This window comes from Caretta caretta, chromosome 2 (assembly GCF_965140235.1).
Source record: "Caretta caretta isolate rCarCar2 chromosome 2, rCarCar1.hap1, whole genome shotgun sequence".
Lineage (NCBI taxonomy): Eukaryota > Metazoa > Chordata > Testudines > Cheloniidae > Caretta > Caretta caretta.
In genome coordinates, this window is record NC_134207.1 from 269,617,688 (window position 1) to 269,636,283 (window position 18,596).

General features: G+C 56.9%; 1 protein-coding gene across 6 annotated transcripts; it reads right to left on the minus strand.

Moving 5' to 3' along the window:
- Window positions 1-675: 675 nt before the first annotated feature.
- On the minus strand, window positions 676-17,929 carry LOC125632961 (uncharacterized). 6 transcript variants are annotated; one of them, XM_075124656.1, is made up of 7 exons: window positions 17,522-17,929; window positions 10,528-10,732; window positions 9,074-9,207; window positions 8,298-8,541; window positions 7,774-7,887; window positions 6,879-6,992; window positions 676-6,569 (listed from the first exon to the last, which is right to left on the minus strand). In XM_075124656.1, the coding sequence occupies exons 4-7, from the start codon at window positions 8,398-8,400 to the stop codon at window positions 4,060-4,062; spliced, it is 2,841 nt and encodes a 946-aa protein (XP_074980757.1). In that variant the 5' UTR covers window positions 8,401-8,541; window positions 9,074-9,207; window positions 10,528-10,732; window positions 17,522-17,929; the 3' UTR covers window positions 676-4,059. The 6 variants fall into 6 exon arrangements, with proteins under 6 accessions (XP_074980757.1, XP_074980758.1, XP_048697913.2 ...); XM_075124657.1 differs by lacking the exon at window positions 17,522-17,929 and adding an exon at window positions 17,344-17,469 and having other exon boundaries at window positions 10,528-10,697; XM_048841956.2 differs by lacking the exon at window positions 17,522-17,929 and adding an exon at window positions 17,344-17,469.
- Between the last annotated feature and the right edge of the window lie 667 nt (window positions 17,930-18,596).

Genomic DNA, 18,596 nt, shown 5'->3' on the forward strand with positions numbered 1-18,596 from the left:
CCACCACACTACACGCTAACCCTGTTGCATTTAGGAGGTAGCTAGGCTACTTTACAGCAGTGCAAGAGGCTGATCCACAGGGAGTTTGCAGCTCCCCCCTTTCCTTCCCCAGCCATGTCAATATGCACCAGACTCGGCCACACTTTCAATCACTTAAACAGTGTCTCTGCCGAGCTGACTAGAACACGTTCATCCCTGCCCCAGGAGCAGCACTCAGCCAACCAGCCGTGCTTCTCCAGCCAACTGCAGGGCTTCAATCGCCCTGGGATAGTTCACTGTCCTGGCATCACCATGAACACTGCACGAGGAGGACGGGTGTTTGTTCACATCAAACAAGTCCCTACATGTTGTGTCTGAGGATCAGGTCAATGGGCCTAACGCTGCAGGGTGTCCAGGAGCTCCAACCTCCTTGCCCCACTGCTCGGAAAGACCCAGAGATCCCAATACACAGAAGTTAAGCTGAGCACCGAGGAGAGCTAGGAGCTCTATGGACACCTGCCTCTCACAGGCCTCTGAACAGCCACCCAAGAGCAAAGGTTTGCAGTTACTGCTGGCCTGGCCTGAATTCAGCCTGGCAGCCTAGAAGTGAGAGGCTGCAACCCAATCCCCTCTGCCGCTGTGCCTTGTTCCCCAGCAGCCCCCGAACCCAGACAGGCATTTCCACAAACACAGAACTCACCTGCTGCCCCAAAGCTTTTATTTTAAATGAACATATTGGGCAGAAATAGACTCGCCAGGCATTAAAGACAGCAGGAGCGTGGGGCTGGGTTAACAGGGATGGTGACAGGGGCATTTCCCACCAGGGCCATGCCATGAACACACAGCAGCAGCACGAGATGGTGATGGTATGCAGCAGGTTTGACCTCATGCTAGAGAAATGGTCCCCAACCATGCTGAGCAACTGTGCCATCCCGCCCTATCCAGCAGCCTCCTGCCCCTCCCAGTCCCATCCAGCTGGCTGCCTAGTCAGGTGTGTTCTAAGCCAGGAGCCTGATCAGCGAGTAACGCTCAGTCCTTACCGCTCCTCCAGGCTCTGCCTGCCTACCTCAGTGGGGAAGCGCTGTGCTGACCCCCAAGGAACTGACATGCCACCTCCGGTCCATGAGCTCCCTGGCACATTGGAAACGCACACCTTGCGCAGTGGCAGACAATGGCAGCACATCAGGGCCTGTCGTGGGACAGGGCAGGCCTAGATTACCAACCACAGAGGGCTGAAACGCCCATTCCTACTGCTATAACCTAGTGAGTGCCCACGGCCTGCAGCAAGTACAAACACACGCAGTTATCGTGGGTATTAGCATAGCACCAAGAGCCCTGGTGCAGGAAGAGTGCCCGCCCTGAAGAACTTCTTCTGAAGGCACAAGTCCGTGTCACGCCCAGCGCTAACCAACATCCAGAGCAGGACGCGGTCCTCACCGGTGCGGCTCAGGGGCTGGGAACGAAGTGGCTCCATGCCCACAAGCAAGAGAAGAGCGGGGAGATGGCTGCAGGGACGGGGTGCGCACGGCTCTCAGCTTTTGCACAAATGTACTTTAAGGTGAAAGCACCCCAGTCCCCTACCAACTCATCCTGTTTGTGGGGTGTGTGCAGCCTTTCACTACCCACCACCTGGGGCAGTGACCCCTCCATAGCACCGTGCTCCATGGGCCCTGCTGCACAGCGGTGCCTCTCTGGCATGCTGGGGGGACTTACAGATGCTAGACAAGAATGAAAGGAAGCAACACGCTCATTTGTTCCCATCCAAGTGCCCACTCTCACCCTAGCCAGCAGCTGCTGCTGGGAGGGGCCCCAAAGCTTCGGGAGATGTCAGCACTGAGACAGAGAGCGTGGTCAGGTAGCAAAACACAAGGAGAGAAAAGCCCCAGTGGGTTCCGTAGCCACCTCTTCCCCCAGCGCTCCTGGGGAGCTATGTAAGGTCAGCGCGGGAGAAAGGCGCTGGCCTAGCAGCCCTGTGAACCAGTCAGCAGATACGGCAGGGCCCTGCAAGCTTCACATGTGCGCACGCACATCTCCCAACCCTGCCCCAGAAGATCACCTCTGGGGCTCAGGGGAGGCCAGGGCCAGTGGCCCATTCTGCCTGCGTGCTGGGACTGTCCAACAGGACCAAGGCTGGCAATGACTGGCGGGAACCAGTCTGAGACGGTCACACAAAGGGCTCCTTTCCCACAGCCTGTCCCAACCTCCTGCCCCAGCCCGTGGGAAAAGCAGAGCCCTGTGCTTGTGACAGCAGGGGCTGGTGCCCGGGCAGAGATGGCGCAGCACAGGCCCCACCTCACTGTCACTAAGTGAAGACGGGATTTGGTACCCCCTGCCCCAAGCAGCCCTGGCTTCTTCCTTCCCCTCATTCGACCCTGTTCAACCAGCCACGCCCACAGGCCAGGCTGTCCCCTCCCCACCTCTGCTCACTCATCTGCAGCTTCAGTCCCGCCCACACCCTGCAGCAGCAATCCACAGACCGGCAATGCCTTCGCTGCCAGCACAAGGGATCCTGGGGAGGCCTGAGAGCCAGACGTCCACTGCTGCCTGGGACTGCACAGCCCTGGGGTCGGCTTTGGGGGCAGCTGTCAGAGCCTGGCCCATTGCTGAGTGACCGACCTACCCAGGGGATACCCCCTTAGCTGTAACAACCTGGGGACTGCTAGCTGCGTTTTCATGTAAGAGACTTACGAGAGGGTCACCACACACGCTGTCACTTCTGCAAGCCAAGCTCAGCACACACACCAGGGGTCCCTCCATTCCCCCAAGCTCCCCGGGTGCCACCCTCCCTCCCCCTCTAGTACAGGGGCTCCCTGCTGCAACCCACAGCCTCATGCTAGAGGCTCTGTGTGCCCCCCATTCTGCCCTCCACAATCTGCCTGGGGTTCTGTGTGTGCCCCACCCCCCACACAGTCCTCCCGCCATTAGTATTTCTTTTCTTCCTGAGACATACGTCATTCATGGTGTCGCCACATTCCTGCTGGGACGACGGGACGAGCGTAACTGGGAGATCATGCTGGAACCTATTCATGGCTCTGTTCTCTGCCGTGGAGCTAGTTACACACCTGGCTGAGGCCTCAGCTAACCAGGTACCAGGGCTCCCCGTGTCGCCCGGCTGTCCCTTCCGGTTTTCAGCTCTGACCTGACGGGCAGCAGTGCTGCGTAGTTATCGTGTTACAGTTATCAACGCCATCGAGCGGAGCTCTGCCCCAGCACGCAGTCCTCCTCCACCAGGGCATCAGTGCCCAGCTTCTCCTTCCTGCTCCCCAGGAAGGGCACCTCGTCCTCGTGGGGCCCCCACTGCTTTCAGACCAACCGCAGCCTTCTCTGGGGCTGGGCCTCCTGCCCCCCAACCCCCATGAAGTGCAGACACTCTGGGGGGAAGGCACGAAAATAAAAGGGACGCTGTAACTGTTTCTACAGGGGCTGGAGCTTGCAGCCCCAGGTGGCCTTTCACTTCCCTGCAGATGGCTCTGCAGGGGGATCCAGAGCCCAGCAATACCCTCGGTACAACTTACGCCCAGGCTAGCCAGGCTCCACCTCTGTTTGGATCACAGCTTCCAAGAGCCGCCCCCACCCCACGTTTAGCTCCAGGGAGGCCACAGGGTAGAGCTCCATGGGCCGTTCCCTCCCAGGGAGTCTCTTGCAGGGTTTGGGTTTCCCAGGACACTCGCCACAGGGTCCCAGGCCTGCCAGCTTGCTGCGCCCTCCCCTCGTTCTGCTCACAGCAGTACTTGGCGTCTCCTCGCACCCTGCAGCAGTGCGTGCTGATCAACCAGCCGGCTTGCCCGCTGTCAGGAGCTGTGCCCTCTCTGAAGTTCGGTGTGTGTAGAATGAAGTCAGATCTGGCTTCTGGCTGTAACGTTCCCCTGTCCGTGTCTGGTGTCGTGGGTGCGACAGCAGCACGGGTTAGCCCCACGTTCCCAGATCCAGTCACTGTACAGCTCGCCAACCAGGTGCACGCTCTACTCGCTCTGGCTCACACCGGGGGCGGGCGCTCTCGGGTTCGCTCACAGAGCTCTCTGATCTTCCAAGCTCCTGCCACCCCCGCTGCACGGACACCACATCTCTGCTTGCTTGGCTTCAGGAGCTCCCTGCCGTGGGAGACGCAGTGGCCGAGGCCCCCTCTGCGGGCCAAGTGCACGTGGGGCCAGTCCCCACAGCGGCGCAGGGTGAAGGGGTGTCCGTGGGGGAAGCTTGCGTGGCACTGGGGGAAGCATACGGTCTCTGCTGGGAGTGGGTTCTGCGGTGCGTGAGGAGATTGGGCTTCTGGCTGAAGGTCTTCCCGCAGTCGGAGCAGCTATAGGGCCGCTCCCCGGTGTGGGTGCGGTAATGGGTCACCAGGTTGGGCTTCCAGCTGAAGCCCTTCCCGCACACGGTGCAGGCGAAGGGCCGCTCGCCAGTGTGAGTCCGCTGGTGCGTGAGGAGGTTGGGCTTCTGGCTGAAGCTCCTCCCACACTGGGTGCACTGGAACGGCCGCTCTCCAGTGTGGGTCCGGAGGTGCGTGACCAGCGTGACCTTCTGCCGGAAGCATTTCCCACACTCCGGGCAGGCGTATGGCCGCTCCCCACCGGGCACTCGCTGGGGGAGCTGCAGGGCTATGTGCTCCTTGAAGGGTTTCCCACATGGGGAGTGGGAACAGTACCTCTTCCCAGCGTGGGCCTCCATCAGATCCACGCTCAGCGGCCTTGCGGGAGGTCTCTCCCCTATGTGGACACGCTGGTGGATCTTCAGGGACATCTTGCCCTTGAAGCGTTTGGGGCACTGGGCACAGGCGAAGGGCCGCCGCCCCATATGGGTTCTCTGGTGGGCAAGGAGGTTGGGCTTCTGGCTGAAGCTCTTGCCGCATTGGGGGCAGGAGAAAGGCCGCTCACCCGTGTGGGTCCGGTAGTGAGTCACCAGGTTCCCCTTCTGGTTGAAGCGCCGCCCGCACTGGCTGCAGGCAAAGGGCCGCTCGCCCGTGTGGAGCCGCTGGTGTGTCATCAGGTTGGCTTTCAAGCCAAAGCTCTTCCCGCACACGTCACACCGATGGGGCCTGTCACCCCCGTGGCTTTCCTGGTGCTTTGCCAGCTGGCTGTGCTGGCTGAAGCTCTGCCTGCACTCGGGGCACGTCCAGGCTGTCTCCCGCACCTGCACATCCTGCTGGGCTGGCAGGGACAGCCGGGGCCTGAGGCCTTTCCCACGTTCAGGAAGCTGATATGGCTGCCATCCTGCATGGCTGCTCTGATGGGCAATGAGAGCCGGCCAAAAGCTAAAGCTGCTTCCGCAATGGTTACAGATGAAGGGCCGCTCTGCCCCAGGGGCCGCGTGCGCCGCGTCACCAGGGCCCAGGCAGGGTTCCAGGTGTCTGAGGAGATGTTGGTTCAGGCTGAGGCCTCTCCCATACTGGGCGCTCTCACAGGGCCTCTCCCTGGCATGGCTGGGCTGGTGCTTCAGAAGAGCCGCCTGTGGGCAGCTTTCCCCACACTGCATGCACAGGAAGGGCTGCTCTGCTGAGGGGGTTTGCTGGGGCAGTGGGATATGCTGTTTCTGCGGGAAGCTGCTACCGCAGTCAGTGCACATGCATGGTGCCTGGCTTCCGGGGATCTTCTGGGCTAGCACCGGCTGAGCAGGATTGCGCTGACTCTCCTGCTCAGCGCCTGCGGGCTGGAGCGGCATGGCGGGGGGACCGTGGAGTGGGATTGGCTCTGGATTCCCACAGGGTCTGGGCTGGCTCAGGCTGTGGGTTCTCTGGTGCGCTTTCAGGGACACCTTGTCCTTGAAGCACTTCTGGCACTCCCCACACGGGTAGGGTCGCACATCCGTGTGGGTGCTCTGGTGAGTCACCAGGTTGGTCTTCTGGGTGAAACGCTTCCCGCACTGGGGGCAGGCGTAGGGCCGCTCCCCAGTGTGGGTCCTGTAGTGAGTCACCAGGTTGGTCTTCTGATTGAAGCTCTTCCCGCACTGGGCACAGCTGAAGGGCCGCTCACCCGTGTGGGTCCGGTAGTGAGTCACCAAGTTGGGTTTCTGCGTGAAACTTTTCCCACACTCGGGGCATACGAACGGCCGCTTTTCCTCATGGTCTCCCTGGCGTGCTGGGGACTTTGGCTTCCCCCCAAGCCCACCCCACAGCGGCGGCTTCTCCCCTGCGTGGGTTCTCTGGTGGGCAATGAGATTGGCCTTCTGGCTGAAGCTCTTCCCACACTGCGTGCAGGAGAAGGGCCGCTCCCCGGTGTGGATCCGCCGGTGAGTCAGGAGGTTGGGCTTCTGGCTGAAGCTCTTCCCGCAGTCTGGACACCTGTAGGGCTTCTCTCCTGTGTGGATTCTCTCATGCGTGATGAGGCTCTGCTTCTGGCGGAAGCGTTTCCCGCACTCAGCACACTGGAAAGGCCCAGCCCCTAGCTGGCATACGACGGCATCTGAACACTTGCTGAAGCCAGCTGATTCCTCCATCTTGATCCTGGTCTGGTTTCTCTGCTGACTCTTGGACACCAGCTGCCGACTGTGAAACGAGCCATCAGAAAGGTCACAGACCACGGGGGACAGCTCTAAGTCTGCAACAAAGCTCTCAGAGTTCTCTTCCTGCTCCACTGTGTTCACACCCCCATGCTCTGCTGGATTGCAAAGAGAAAGTGAAGGCATTAACTCATGGGCTTTCCTTGCCATTCGTAAAACTCTACAGAAATGAGCAGCTCATAAGGCTGGACCCAGACTGTACCCAGCTGAGGCTGCACTGGCAGCCTGCAAGAACAGCAGAGGCCGCAGCTAACTGGCATAAAGCAGAGCAGACTGCTGCTGTCCTCATCTTTGCTATGGAGCTGCAGCCCCTTGAGACAACAGGTCCAGCAAACCACTCCCTGTGCTGATCTCAGCCTCCGCTGGAAGGGGAGCCCAGAGCAGAACAAATTGCTGCTCTCACTCACCTACGCAGGCACTTCCGGGGATCTTGCTCTCCTCCAGTTTCTGCTGAGCCTCGATATATCGCTCCTCCCATTGCTCAATATGGAATAAACCATCGGGCTTGAAAAATCCATAGCCTGGTTGAGGGGATAGAGGATGTCACCATGTATGGTTAGGCACATCCAGTGACAACACCACTGTGCTGGAGACGATGCATATGCTACTTCACAAATCATATAATTAACCTGAGTCCCAGGGGAACCTTTTTCTTTATTCTAAGCCTCTACTGCCAAATGTGGAATTAAAGATACCGGACAATACAATCAACACACCATCAAGCTCCCTGGCTAGCCCTCCTTTTCCTCTCCACTGTCCTGGGGGTGACTGGCAGACAGAGGAGAGCACATCTGGCCAGGAAAACAGTGAGCTTTCAACGTATCTTCCAAATGTTCATAAAAATACTTTGTTCTTTTTTGGTGTCTTTCAACCCAGACTCTCAAAGCCTGTAACATGTGTTAATGAATCACATCTCCAGCCTGTCTCCTGGGAGGAAAATCTGGATCACTAGCCACACTGTACTGAGGGAAAAACTGAGGTCCAGGAAGGTTAAGTGGCCTGACCCAAATTTGCACAGTGGGTCAGAGTGGCAGAGCTGGGATTAGAAACCGGGAGCCTAAACTTGTCCTTTGCCTTGTCCACTAATCCTCCCTGAACCGCTCAATCGAAAGGGAGGGGCGACAGCCAGATGTCATTTAGTACTGGTGCAAAACCACGATGGACGCGTCCCCTGAAACTCTAGCAAATTCTATTTAATTTGAACTAAGTGAGTAAAGACATGAAAGAATTACGCCAATGGCAGTTTCATCTGCTTCTCTCGACCTCGCGTGCTGCTAACTAGCTGTTGTGCTGAGCACTCACCTGCGCAGGGATCTGGCGGACGCTCTAAGCCACCAGAGACCAGCTGAACCCCAACACCTGGGGGTTCCCCTCGTTCAATCCGGAACAAGAGATCAGGTTTGAGAGCTGGGTGGCCTGGTTCGGGGGGGAAAATATTCCTGTTAGCAGGTGCTCGACCACTGCTGCCCGCACTGAAGTCAACAGGAGCCAGGGCCTTCAGCATCACACCGACTCTGGCCCCGCTGCACTGCTAGCTGGCGCTGGGTGGAGGGACATGGCTGTTTAGAGCACAGCTACAGTCAGAGAGCGGAGAATAGAAAATGGCATAATCATACCCAGCACCTCTAGCGCCCATGGGGGCGGGGAGGAATAAGTCTCCACTGCCCACTCAACCGCCAGTGTGCCATGCAAGATGGACAGCAACAGGGCCAGGCTGGGGGTGGATTTTAGGAGGTGCCCTAAGAAAGTGGACCCAGGCCCTCCAAATAATTTCATGAGGGTCTCCAAAGAGGCTCAGATGGCAATGACTTTGGAGCAGCACTGACCTGGATTTGAATTGGTGGCGCCGCGAGAAAAGGTTCCACAGCCCATCTCCAGTTCGCGGTGCCATCCGGCCCCCTCCTTTGATGGGTGCGACTCTTCAGACATGGCTACACCCAGCCGCAGGGCCAGCTGCCTTGTGTGGGGGATGGGGCTCTCAGACCCTGCAACAGGCAACACCTGAGCCTGCGCTCCACCAGGGGCCCAGCATGATCGCTCTTCCCCGTGGAGCTGCTTGCACCGAGGCCCCTGAGGAGGGGAGGGAAGAATGAGGAGGGGGCAGGGCGCTCCTGCTGCCCCACCAACCAGCCATGTACATCACAAAGAGAGTGAGCCTCTCCAGCACCCCTCACGGTCACACCCAGAGCCACCCACTGCAGCCAGGGAGCAGCCCTCTGCCCTGCCAGGGAAGGCTGCAAAGTGAAGCCACTAGGAAGTCCAGAGCCTGGCTCCTGGCAGCCCCAGTACAGTTTCCCTCCGCTCCTGGCTCCCAGATCCTGCTGGGAGAGCACAGGCTGGTCTTGCTTCTCTTCTGAAAGAGAGAGTGAGGCGGGCAGCGAGTTTAGTGACACTGTCGTCTAGGGGCTGGAGGGAAGAGCTTTGTCCCATGCATCAGCAGTACCAGCTCTGGTTTCAGGAAGCAGACTCTTGCAAAGAGATTTGGAGGAGAAGGTAACAGCTCCTCAAACAGTGAGACAGCTGAGCCCCGCCCAAAGAGTTATTTTTACATCAGCACTCTCCAGCCCCTCACATGTTCCCCTTTTACTGCCTGGCATCTCACCTCTAACTTGTGCACCAGACACAGTCCTCACCCAGCGAGGTGACCAGCTCGCACAGCTCCCTCTGCCACTCCACTAACGCCGCCCACTCCACCGGGGAGAAACAGACCCTGCCGTCCTCAGACGTCACCGGCACCTGCAACAAGAAGCTGCCCCCACTTAGCACTGCTGCTGCAGCAGCACAGCCGTCACCCACCCCAGTCTACTGGGCAAGGCCATTGTGTGCTGGCCGAAACAGGAGAACAGTCTGGGTGTGCCAGGCACTTGTACCGGGCGACATGGCTGAGTACAATATTGGTGGCTGGCTGGTGGGACCACGGCTCCTGCCTACCGTGCAACAGGTGACATGGCAGAGAGCAGAAGGCTCTGTCTGGAGGAAGGAGCTTGGGATAGCTGGGGTGGGAATGGACAGGGGACACGCCCGTGAACAAACTGCTGACTGGCAGCATCGCACACGGGGGAGAAGCGGCTGGAGCAGGGGACTTGGCGTTCTACGCCCAGCTCTGCCACTGATTCACTGTGTGACTGTGCACAAGTCGCTTCCTCTGCTGTGCCTCAGTTTCCCCATCCGTGAATCGGGGATACACCATATTCTGCCTCCCAGGAAAACAGTCAAGCTGTATTCCTTACTGTCGCTAAGGTCTCTAGCTAATGGAACCCAGAACCAAAGAGAAAGCTGGGCAACAGGAGAGGGGGCACAGAAGGATCCTGGTCTCCCAGAAGGACAGTGACTCTCAGGAAAGGTGAGGAAACTGAGGCAGGCTCTTGCATGCAGTGGTTTGGTACTTCTCCATAGCTCTGTATATCCCTTGTGCTCTGGGTATGAGTGAGGTATGTGTAGTTCAGAAATACTTTTGCAATGTCTGTGTTACTTGCTTTAACTGTAACAAAGTCCCTCCAGGGTTAACCTGTAAACCAGAGTGCCCGGGCAGACAGAGCTTAAATACTGGGAAGACTTGGGGAATCAGCACCGGTCTTGGGGCCTAGGGCAACTGGCCCGCAGGGTTCCACACCTCCAGGAGGGGGTACCAGACGGGGTTGGTACCCCAGAAGCGTGCCAGGCATATGGACATGGTCTAGACACTGCTCAGGCTCAGCAGGGTGAACAGCCCATGGAATCCAAGTTCTCGGTCTATTACAGCAGCCCAGTTACTGTCCCCAAGGGGCAGGGAGCTCAGCCAGGAGTGTAAATGAGGGCACAAAACAACAAGAAATGGGGTGACACATTGTTAGGTCTCCAACTCCCCCAGACACCACCACAAAACCCTCACAGAGCAACAAGGAATCAAAGGCTGCCCCTGCCCACCATAGCACCATCTGCCTCTCTTCTGTGATGGGGGGAGGGGGAGGAAATAGAGATCAGAATTAACCCCTTCCTGTCCGCAATGTGTGCGCACAAGAAAGCAAGCAGACAGGCAAGCCTGTGGCACCCTGCAGTCCCACAGCTGCAGCCTACCTGGGCAGCACCCCCTGCAGACACTTTCCCATCGGAGAGGACTCGGTGGAAGATGACGTGGATCCTGTGTGGAGGATGTGAGGACGAGATCCTGTCCCTTCACCTTTTACTAGGATTGGCAACTCGAATCGTCTCTTCTCACAGCTTCTTCGAGTGGCTGCTGCAGATCCCTGCACTGACAGCAAGTAGCGCTAATAAACGGGGGCTGGGGACAGGAGAGAGGCACAACACAAAGGCTGAGAAGCTGCTCAGAGAGAGACTTGACCAACGCTTTCATCCCACCTCCCTCCAGCCATCTTAGGGAAAGAGTTCAGCTAAGCCCAGGCTCTGTATTGAATTCACAGAACCCCTGTTATTGCAAACTTCCCCAGCCCGCTCAGCACTACTGGGACTTGTAGTCCATGCTGCCGAGAGGATGCTACCATACGTGAGTGCTGCCTAGCCTGCTTCACAGTACACAATGGGGGAGGGGAGAGAAAACTACAGTTCCCAGCAGCCTCTGGTACAGCTTAAAGATAGCCTGTCCCTCTCCAGTCAGTGATAACAGTGAAAGCAGGGTCCCTTTATCCCAGCCCACCAACTCAGCTAGACCCACAGCCCTGAAGGGTAGCACTGCAAGAAGCAGGAATGCAGACTGCAAATCGGCAGACCTGGATTTCCCCTCATCTCATCATTTGTTTCAAAATTCAGCAATTCCTGGCCTTAGTGCTATCCTGCGGCTGAGAGTTCTACAGGTGAATTATGCACCAATTACTTCCTTTAATGAGTTTTAAATGTGCTGCCTTTCAACGTCATTGAATGGCCCTTTTTGTTCGTGTAGTGCAGCCAGTGATAAATGAGAGCCCCTGATTCACGTGTCTATCCAGTCATTTCTTTGTCTCCTCCTCTCTACACTGAAATGTCCCAGTCTTTTCAATCTCTCCCAGCCTCAGCTCCACCTCTATCCCCTTCCTATCACTGCACTATCTTGTTTGAGAAAGGGGGACCAGCACAGAATGCAGGACTGGGGGAACGGGATGTACAGAATGGCAGCACTCCAGACAAGAGCCCCACCCCTCATCCGAAGCTGCCAGAAACCCTCCCTGATTCATACACTACAGCCCCCTGCCAAACCTTTACAAAGTAGCCATTGTTTGCGTGTGTTCCAACTCTGACTACCTAGCACATAAAGGGTTAAGTCTGATGTGCATGACAACTGCACTCAGCCCCTGAGTTTTGGAGGGGCTGGTTATCAGCTCCCCACTGAAGTCACGAGAGCTGCATGCCTCCCAGTGCCTGGCCCTGCACGCTGACAGAATGTCCCATTTCCAAAGCGCTTGACCATCGTTAGCCTACCCAGTAACTTTCCCCAGGCCTTGCAGCTAGTGAGTATCAGAGATGGGACTCAGACTCAGGAGGTCCTGGCTCCCGGACCCATGCTTACCCTGCACTTTAACTGAACTGTTGTGTGCGCCCCGGATGTCCATAGTAATGAGGGAGGAATCTTTGATGGGTCTCAGTTACCTCCAATCTCCTCTCCAGTTATTTTTCTCCCTGGGCAGCAGAGGAGCCTTGCTATAGCTAATCCTGGAGTGCTGTCACGAGTGCCTAGTGGGCAGAGCACCCGCTTTACATTGCAAACGCAGTTAGTTCCACTTTTCTGGGGCGGGAGCATTTACTGAACACTTGTTGTCTCTTCTACCTCTGTGTGTGGAGCTTTCTGCACTTTCATCTTCATCTGTGCCCAAATGCTCTGCTTTGAAGGGAAACGTTTACCCCAGGCTCATGCTGGAAGGACACAGCACCCTGCAGGAAAGCTACTCGCTGGGAAATGTTGCATAATCACAGATCAGAATCTGAGCTGAGAAAACAGGCTTTGAACTTCAGCGCCTTCAGATGCTTTAAAATCCATGTTCCTCCTGGTTCTCTAGAGCATTCAAGGAACAGGAGGGCACTACGGAGACCAACTAAGCTATGCAGCCTAGGGGTAGTGTCGGGGAAGAAGTCCCAGGCAAAGACTGGCAAGAAGTTTCATGCCAAGTGCCATCAGGCCAGTTAGACACTGGTGACTGGGAGTGGCTGAGGGACTTCCACACCCATCTCCTCTGCTGCACCCCCAGATGTATTGGGCCACAAATTCTAATAAAAGACCCCCACCACCACCACCTCCGCCAGCTCCATTAGTGCTGTGGCAGCTCTTGGTGAGTCTCTGAGCCTACTAGGCAGAACCATTCTCAGTACTCCTTAGAAGTTTTTAAGGTCAGGCTTGACAAAGCCCTGGCTGGGATGATTTAATTGGGTATGGGTCCTGCTTTTGAGCAGGGGGTTGGACTAGATGACCTCCTGAGGTCCCTTCCAACCCTGATATTCTATGATTCTACTCGGCTGGTAAGAGAGAAAGCAGTTAAGGAAGCTCATTTGGAGCATGTTAAGTATCCTCACACCTTCTTGTCAACTGTCTAAATGGGCCATCTTGATTATCGCTGCAAAAGTTTTTTTTCTCCTGCTAATAATAGCTCATCTTAATTAATTAGCCTCTTACAGTTGGTATGGCTACTTCCACCTTTTCATGTTCTCTGTATGTGTATATCTTCTTACTATATGTTCCATTCTATGCATCCAATGAAGTGGGCTGTAGCCCACGAAAGCTCATGCTCAAATAAATTGGTTAGTCTCTAAGGTGCCACAAGTCCTCCTGTTCTTTTTTCATTTGGATCAGTGGTTCTCAACCTTTCCTGGCAACTGGAGTAGTGCACCAGACTAGGAGCCTGTGCTGATCTCACCCCGGTGAGGATCGGGGGTAACCGCAGGAGTTCCAGCAGCGTACAGTCAGCATGACAGCAGAATCAGGCACTCGGACCTCTGCGGCACAAAGAGAATCATGCCCCATTTACAGATGGGGAAACTGAGGCACAGGAAATTACTTGGCCAGCACTACTCAGGAAATCAGGGCAGAGCTGAGTTTGGAACCCAGGCATCCTGACTTCCAGTCCCCAGCTCTCGTCAGTAAGCCACACTCTCACCTGAAACAAGTGAGGCACTGCCCAGCCTACACCGGGAAGCCCTGTGTGTGTATCCCAGTCCCATGAAGAAGCCAAAAGGAAGGGAAGAGGCCGAGCTTGCTCGAGGGGTCATTGGAGTGTGGAGAGGAAAACTGCACAGGAACTTTGCAACAAAACCAGAGAAATCCCTCCGCTGGCCCCTTGTTCTATTTACAAAGACAGCAGAGCTGGGCTCCTCGTGCTGCGGGGCCTCCTGACTGGCAAGCAGCCAGGGTCAGGTTTGGCTCAGGGAGGGAGATGACAGGGAGGCAGGACAGGATAGAGTCCAGCCTCCACATTAGCACTGCAGGAAACACAGAAGAGGAGAGACCCAGGGGCCACTGTACACCCTCTCTTCACTCCCACAGAACTACTGGGGAAGGACCACTCCTGACCCACCCGTGACAGGTGAGACAAGCAATGGTGATCCTCAACCCACACACATAAAGACATACATGGAAACCATTGCTTTATCCACCCAGAAAGCACTATCATAGAATATCAGGGTTGGAAGGGACCTCAGGAGGTCATCTAGTCCAACCCCCTGCTCAAAGCAGGACCAATCCCCAATTAAATCATCCCAGCCAGGGCTTTGTCAAGCCTGACCTTAAAAGCTTCTAAGGAAGGACATTCCACCACCTCCCTAGGTAACACATTCCAGTGTTTCACCACCCTCCTAGTGAAAAAGTTGTTCCTAATATCCAACCTAAATCTCCCCCACTGCAACTTGAGACCATTACTCCTTGTTCTGTCATCTGCTACCACTGAGAACAGTCTAGAGCCATCCTCTTTGGAACCCCCTTTCAGGTACTTGAAAGCAGCTATCAAATCCCCCCTCATTCTTCTCTTCCGCAGACTAAAGAATCCCAGTTCCCTCAGCCTCTCCTCATAAGTCATGTGTTCCATTCCCCTAATCATTTTTGTTGCCCTCCGCTGGATGTTTTCCAATTTTTCCACATCCTTCTTGTAGTGTGGGGCCCAAAACTGGACACACATTTCCAAGGCATACATGTGACAGCCTCTTGATGTGGGGGTGTTGATGGGCTTTTCCATCCCACAGTGCCCAGAGCTAGTGCCCAATGCTGTGCTGGGGGCTGGGTGGGCACTTGAAGCGGGTGGGCATAATAGCTGCCCTTCATTCAGGATAAATGTAAGAAACAATTAATTCCTTTATGGAATAAGATGGCTGAAACAATAGGAACCACCACCCAAAACACAGGCCATATGCAAGGAGCTGAGCAAGGATGATGTAGCTGTGCATGCATGTGGAGAGAAGCAGCCAGAAATACCACAGAGGCACACAGAGAAGGCAGCAGGGAAGCACCAGAGACAGACAGAGAAGCATTTGTAGCATGAGCATAAGAGAAAGCTCTTGGGCAGAGTGCTAGCTGGAAAGGGGCTTAGAACCATGAGCAAAGAAGCTCTCTCCTATTGTTTGATTCCTGCTGTGTTCATGGAGACAGGACTTTGCATATTCTTTGTAGATAAATAGGGTTGCATCAAAGAAATGCCTGATTCCATCATCAATTGCTCTTAACAGAAACAACCCACAAGTCCCCAGATATCAGCTAACCACTTAGGTCAAAAAGGGTGACACTGGGAAGCAGGCTTAGACCATCTGCGTAGAACTGGCTTTCAGCACTCTCTTGGTTTGCAGTTATTTACAAAGAAGTACTCAATGGTTTGGTTCTGCTCCCATTTCCCTGCTCTGCCCCCACATGATGGCTTCCAGGTCTCCCCAGCCACTGTGCTCCAGCAGAACCCCCTCTACGCACAGGGAGAGACTTCTTAGGCCATTGGATGGCTCCATTGATTGACACAGTTGAACCACAATGAGAACTAAACCCTTGAATCTACAAAGAGAAAGTGCACTTCCCCTCCCTATACTACTGCCTGACACCCAAACTCATCCAGGCTTTAGCTCCGTCACCAATTTGAGTTGTTTCCATATTTCGTTAAGCATAGGGGGATGCTGGACAATGAGGGTTGATCCAAGCTGAAAGCGTCTGTCCCCAGGAGACTTGAACACAGGATGTGTTTTTCACAGAAGTCCCAGAGCAGTGAGACTGAGGATCTTTGCAATACAAGGCTGTATCTACTAGCAGTCACAGTCTGGCAGTCAGTGCAACTTTGAGGCTCCTTTAGCCCGTGCCCTGACTTCAAGTGAAACAGAACTATCACTGCAGGGAGCGAGTTGGACATACATAACAACAGAGCTGAGCTGAAAGCTTGTTCCCAGCTATTACTGAGATCTAAAGAGAGAATTTACTGCTGTTTTGCTACAGTCCTCCTCCATGGGCCATGGCACAATGGTCCCCTACAGTCCATTTACACAGCTAGTTTGTAATGTCCTAATGGGGTTCCCGTCCCTTCCCTTAGGACAGTGGTTCTCAACCAGGGGGATGCTTAGCCCTGGGGGTACACATAGGTCTTCCAGGAGGTACATCAACTCATCTAGAGATTTGCCTAGTTTTACAACAGGCTATATAAAAAGCACTAGCAAAGTCAGTACAAACTAAAATTTCATATGACTTACTTATACTGCTCTATATACTATACACTGAAATGTAAGTACATTATTTATATTCCAATTTATTTTATAACATTATGGTAAAAGTGAGAAAGTAAGCAATTTTTCAATAATAGTGTGCACTGACACTTCAGTATTTTTATGTCTGATTTTGTGAGCAAGTAGTTTTTAAGTGAGGTGAAACTTGGGGGTACGCAAGACAAATCAGACTGCTGAAAGGGGAACAGTAGTGTGGAAAGGTTGCGAACCACTGCCTTAGGAGATGGGTTTACATGCTTGTCACTGATACACTAGGGAGATTTTCTTTGATATTTTACCCTTAATTTCCCTTTTCTCCATTCCAGCCCATGACTCCCAGTCACCTTCCCACCCTGGCAGCATCCAGAGTAATTCTTCTGCCAGCGCAACTACTAACTCGCCTCATCACCAGGCATTTACAATGGATAAACCTAGCTTCAGCTGAGCCTCTCACCACACCTGCCCCCTCCCCCCAGCCTAACCCTGCCCCAGCCTCTCCCCACACCCGCCCCCTCCCCCCAGCCTAACCCAGCCTCTCCCCACACCCGCCCCCTCCCCCCGCCTAACCCTGCCCCCTCCCCCAGCCTCTCCCCACACCCGCCCCCTCCCCCGCCTAACCCTGCCCCCTCCCCCCAGCCTCTCCCCACACCCGCCCCCTCCCCCCGCCTAACCCTGCCCCCTCCCCCAGCCTCTCCCCACACCCGCCCCCTCCCCCGCCTAACCCTGCCCCCTCCTCCCAGCCTCTCCCCACACCCGCCCCCTCCCCCCGCCTAACCCTGCCCCCTCCCCCAGCCTCTCCCCACACCCGCCCCCTCCCCCCGCCTAACCCTGCCCCCTCCCCCAGCCTCTCCCCACACCCGCCCCCTCCCCCCGCCTAACCCTGCCCCCTCCCCCAGCCTCTCCCCACACCCGCCCCCTCCCCCGCCTAACCCTGCCCCCTCCCCCCAGCCTCTCCCCACACCCGCCCCCTCCCCCCGCCTAACCCTGCCCCCTCCCCCCAGCCTCTCCCCACACCCGCCCCCTCCCCCCGCCTAACCCTGCCCCCTCCCCCCAGCCTCTCCCCACACCCGCCCCCTCCCCCCGCCTAACCCTGCCCCCTCCCCCCAGCCTCTCCCCACACCCGCCCCCTCCCCCCGCCTAACCCTGCGCCCTCCCCCCAGCCTCTCCCCACACCCGCCCCCAAATCCCCACGTGATCGCCAGACACCCCCCCGCCAGTGCCTGCTCACGTCACGGCAGCGGCGCTTACGTCACCCTGTGACTCCATTTTGTGGCGGGAACACGTCATCGCGCATTGTTATGGCAACACAGTCCAACTCCCGCGCTAAGCCCTAGACCCGCATCACCGCGGCGACCGCCCATCCTCGCGGGTTGACGTCACATCGGAACGTAATGACGACACCACGCGCACGCGCGGACCCACTCACCTTCAGCCAGCTCCGCTGAGCGCGGCCCCGCAAGGGATCACGGGAAAGATAGGAGCCAGAAATCTCGCGAGAACAGGCGGGACCTCACGCACCGCGCGAGAACGGGGCCGCACGGTGTGATGGGAGATGTAGTTCCAGGAGGGGCAGGGCGCTCCCGGGAGCTGGGAGAGCCGAGGGGCCGCCGGGGCTTTGTGTAGACAGGAGCCTTGACTACGATGGCCAGAGCGCCGCCCCACAGCACCATAGAGTCCGCCAGAGCGCCGCTCCCATGGCACCATAGAGACGTGCCCGCCAGAGCGCCGCTCCGACGATGCCACCATAGAGACGTGCCAGAGCGCCGCGCCTCCCTGGGGGCCGTGCAGCTGCAGCACCATAGAGACGTACCAGAGTGCCCTTCCCCCAGCACCATAGAGACGAACCAGAGTGCCCTTCCCCCAGCACCATAGAGACGAACCAGAGCGCCACCTCTGTAGGCTTGGGGGGCAGAGGCCTGAGAGGCGGAGGCCGCCGCGGCGCCCCAGTGTCCTGGCTCCCCGCCCCTGCTCTGAGTGAGGGTTGCCGGTGCCCGGTTTTTCACCGGGCAGGGGCCGCTCAGCGGGCACGCAAAGTCCGGTTACCGGCGTAGCCGCGATCAGCCGCCCCGCCAGGGCCTCAGCGGCGGCCGGGGGGGCCTCTCGGAGCCTGGGGCCGCGGCTTCGGCTGAGGAGGGGGCCGGGCCGGGCCGGGCCGGGCCGGGGCGGGGCGGGGCAGTGCCCACAGTTTGGAGCCAGTGCTGCCAGCAGGGAGGCCGCGGGTTGCCAGCTTTCTAATTGCACAACACCAAACCCCCTTGCCCCGCCCCCTTCCCTGAGACCCCGCCTCCCACTCACTCCGTCCCCCCCCCATCGCTTGCTCTCCCCCACCCTCGCTCCCTTTAGACTTTCAGGGGGCTGGGACAGGGCGGTGGGGTGCGGGAGGGGTTGAGGGCTCCAGCTGGGGGTTGCGGTCTCTAGGGTGGGGCCTGAAATGGGTTCAGGGTGTGGGAGGGGGCTCTGGGCTTGGGGTGTGGGCTCTGAGGTGGGGCCAGGGATGATGG

Excerpts from the sequence above, each read along its gene's own strand:
- LOC125632961 (XM_075124656.1), bottom strand. The coding sequence starts at position 8,400 with ATGTCTGAAGAGTCGCACCCATCAAAGGAGGGGGCCGGATGGCACCGC. Across the intron at positions 7,888-8,297 it reads CGCCACCAATTCAAATCCAG|GCCACCCAGCTCTCAAACCT; the intron begins GTCAGTGCTGCT and ends CCCCCGAACCAG. Across the intron at positions 6,993-7,773 it reads TCCGCCAGATCCCTGCGCAG|GCTATGGATTTTTCAAGCCC; the intron begins GTGAGTGCTCAG and ends CCCCTCAACCAG.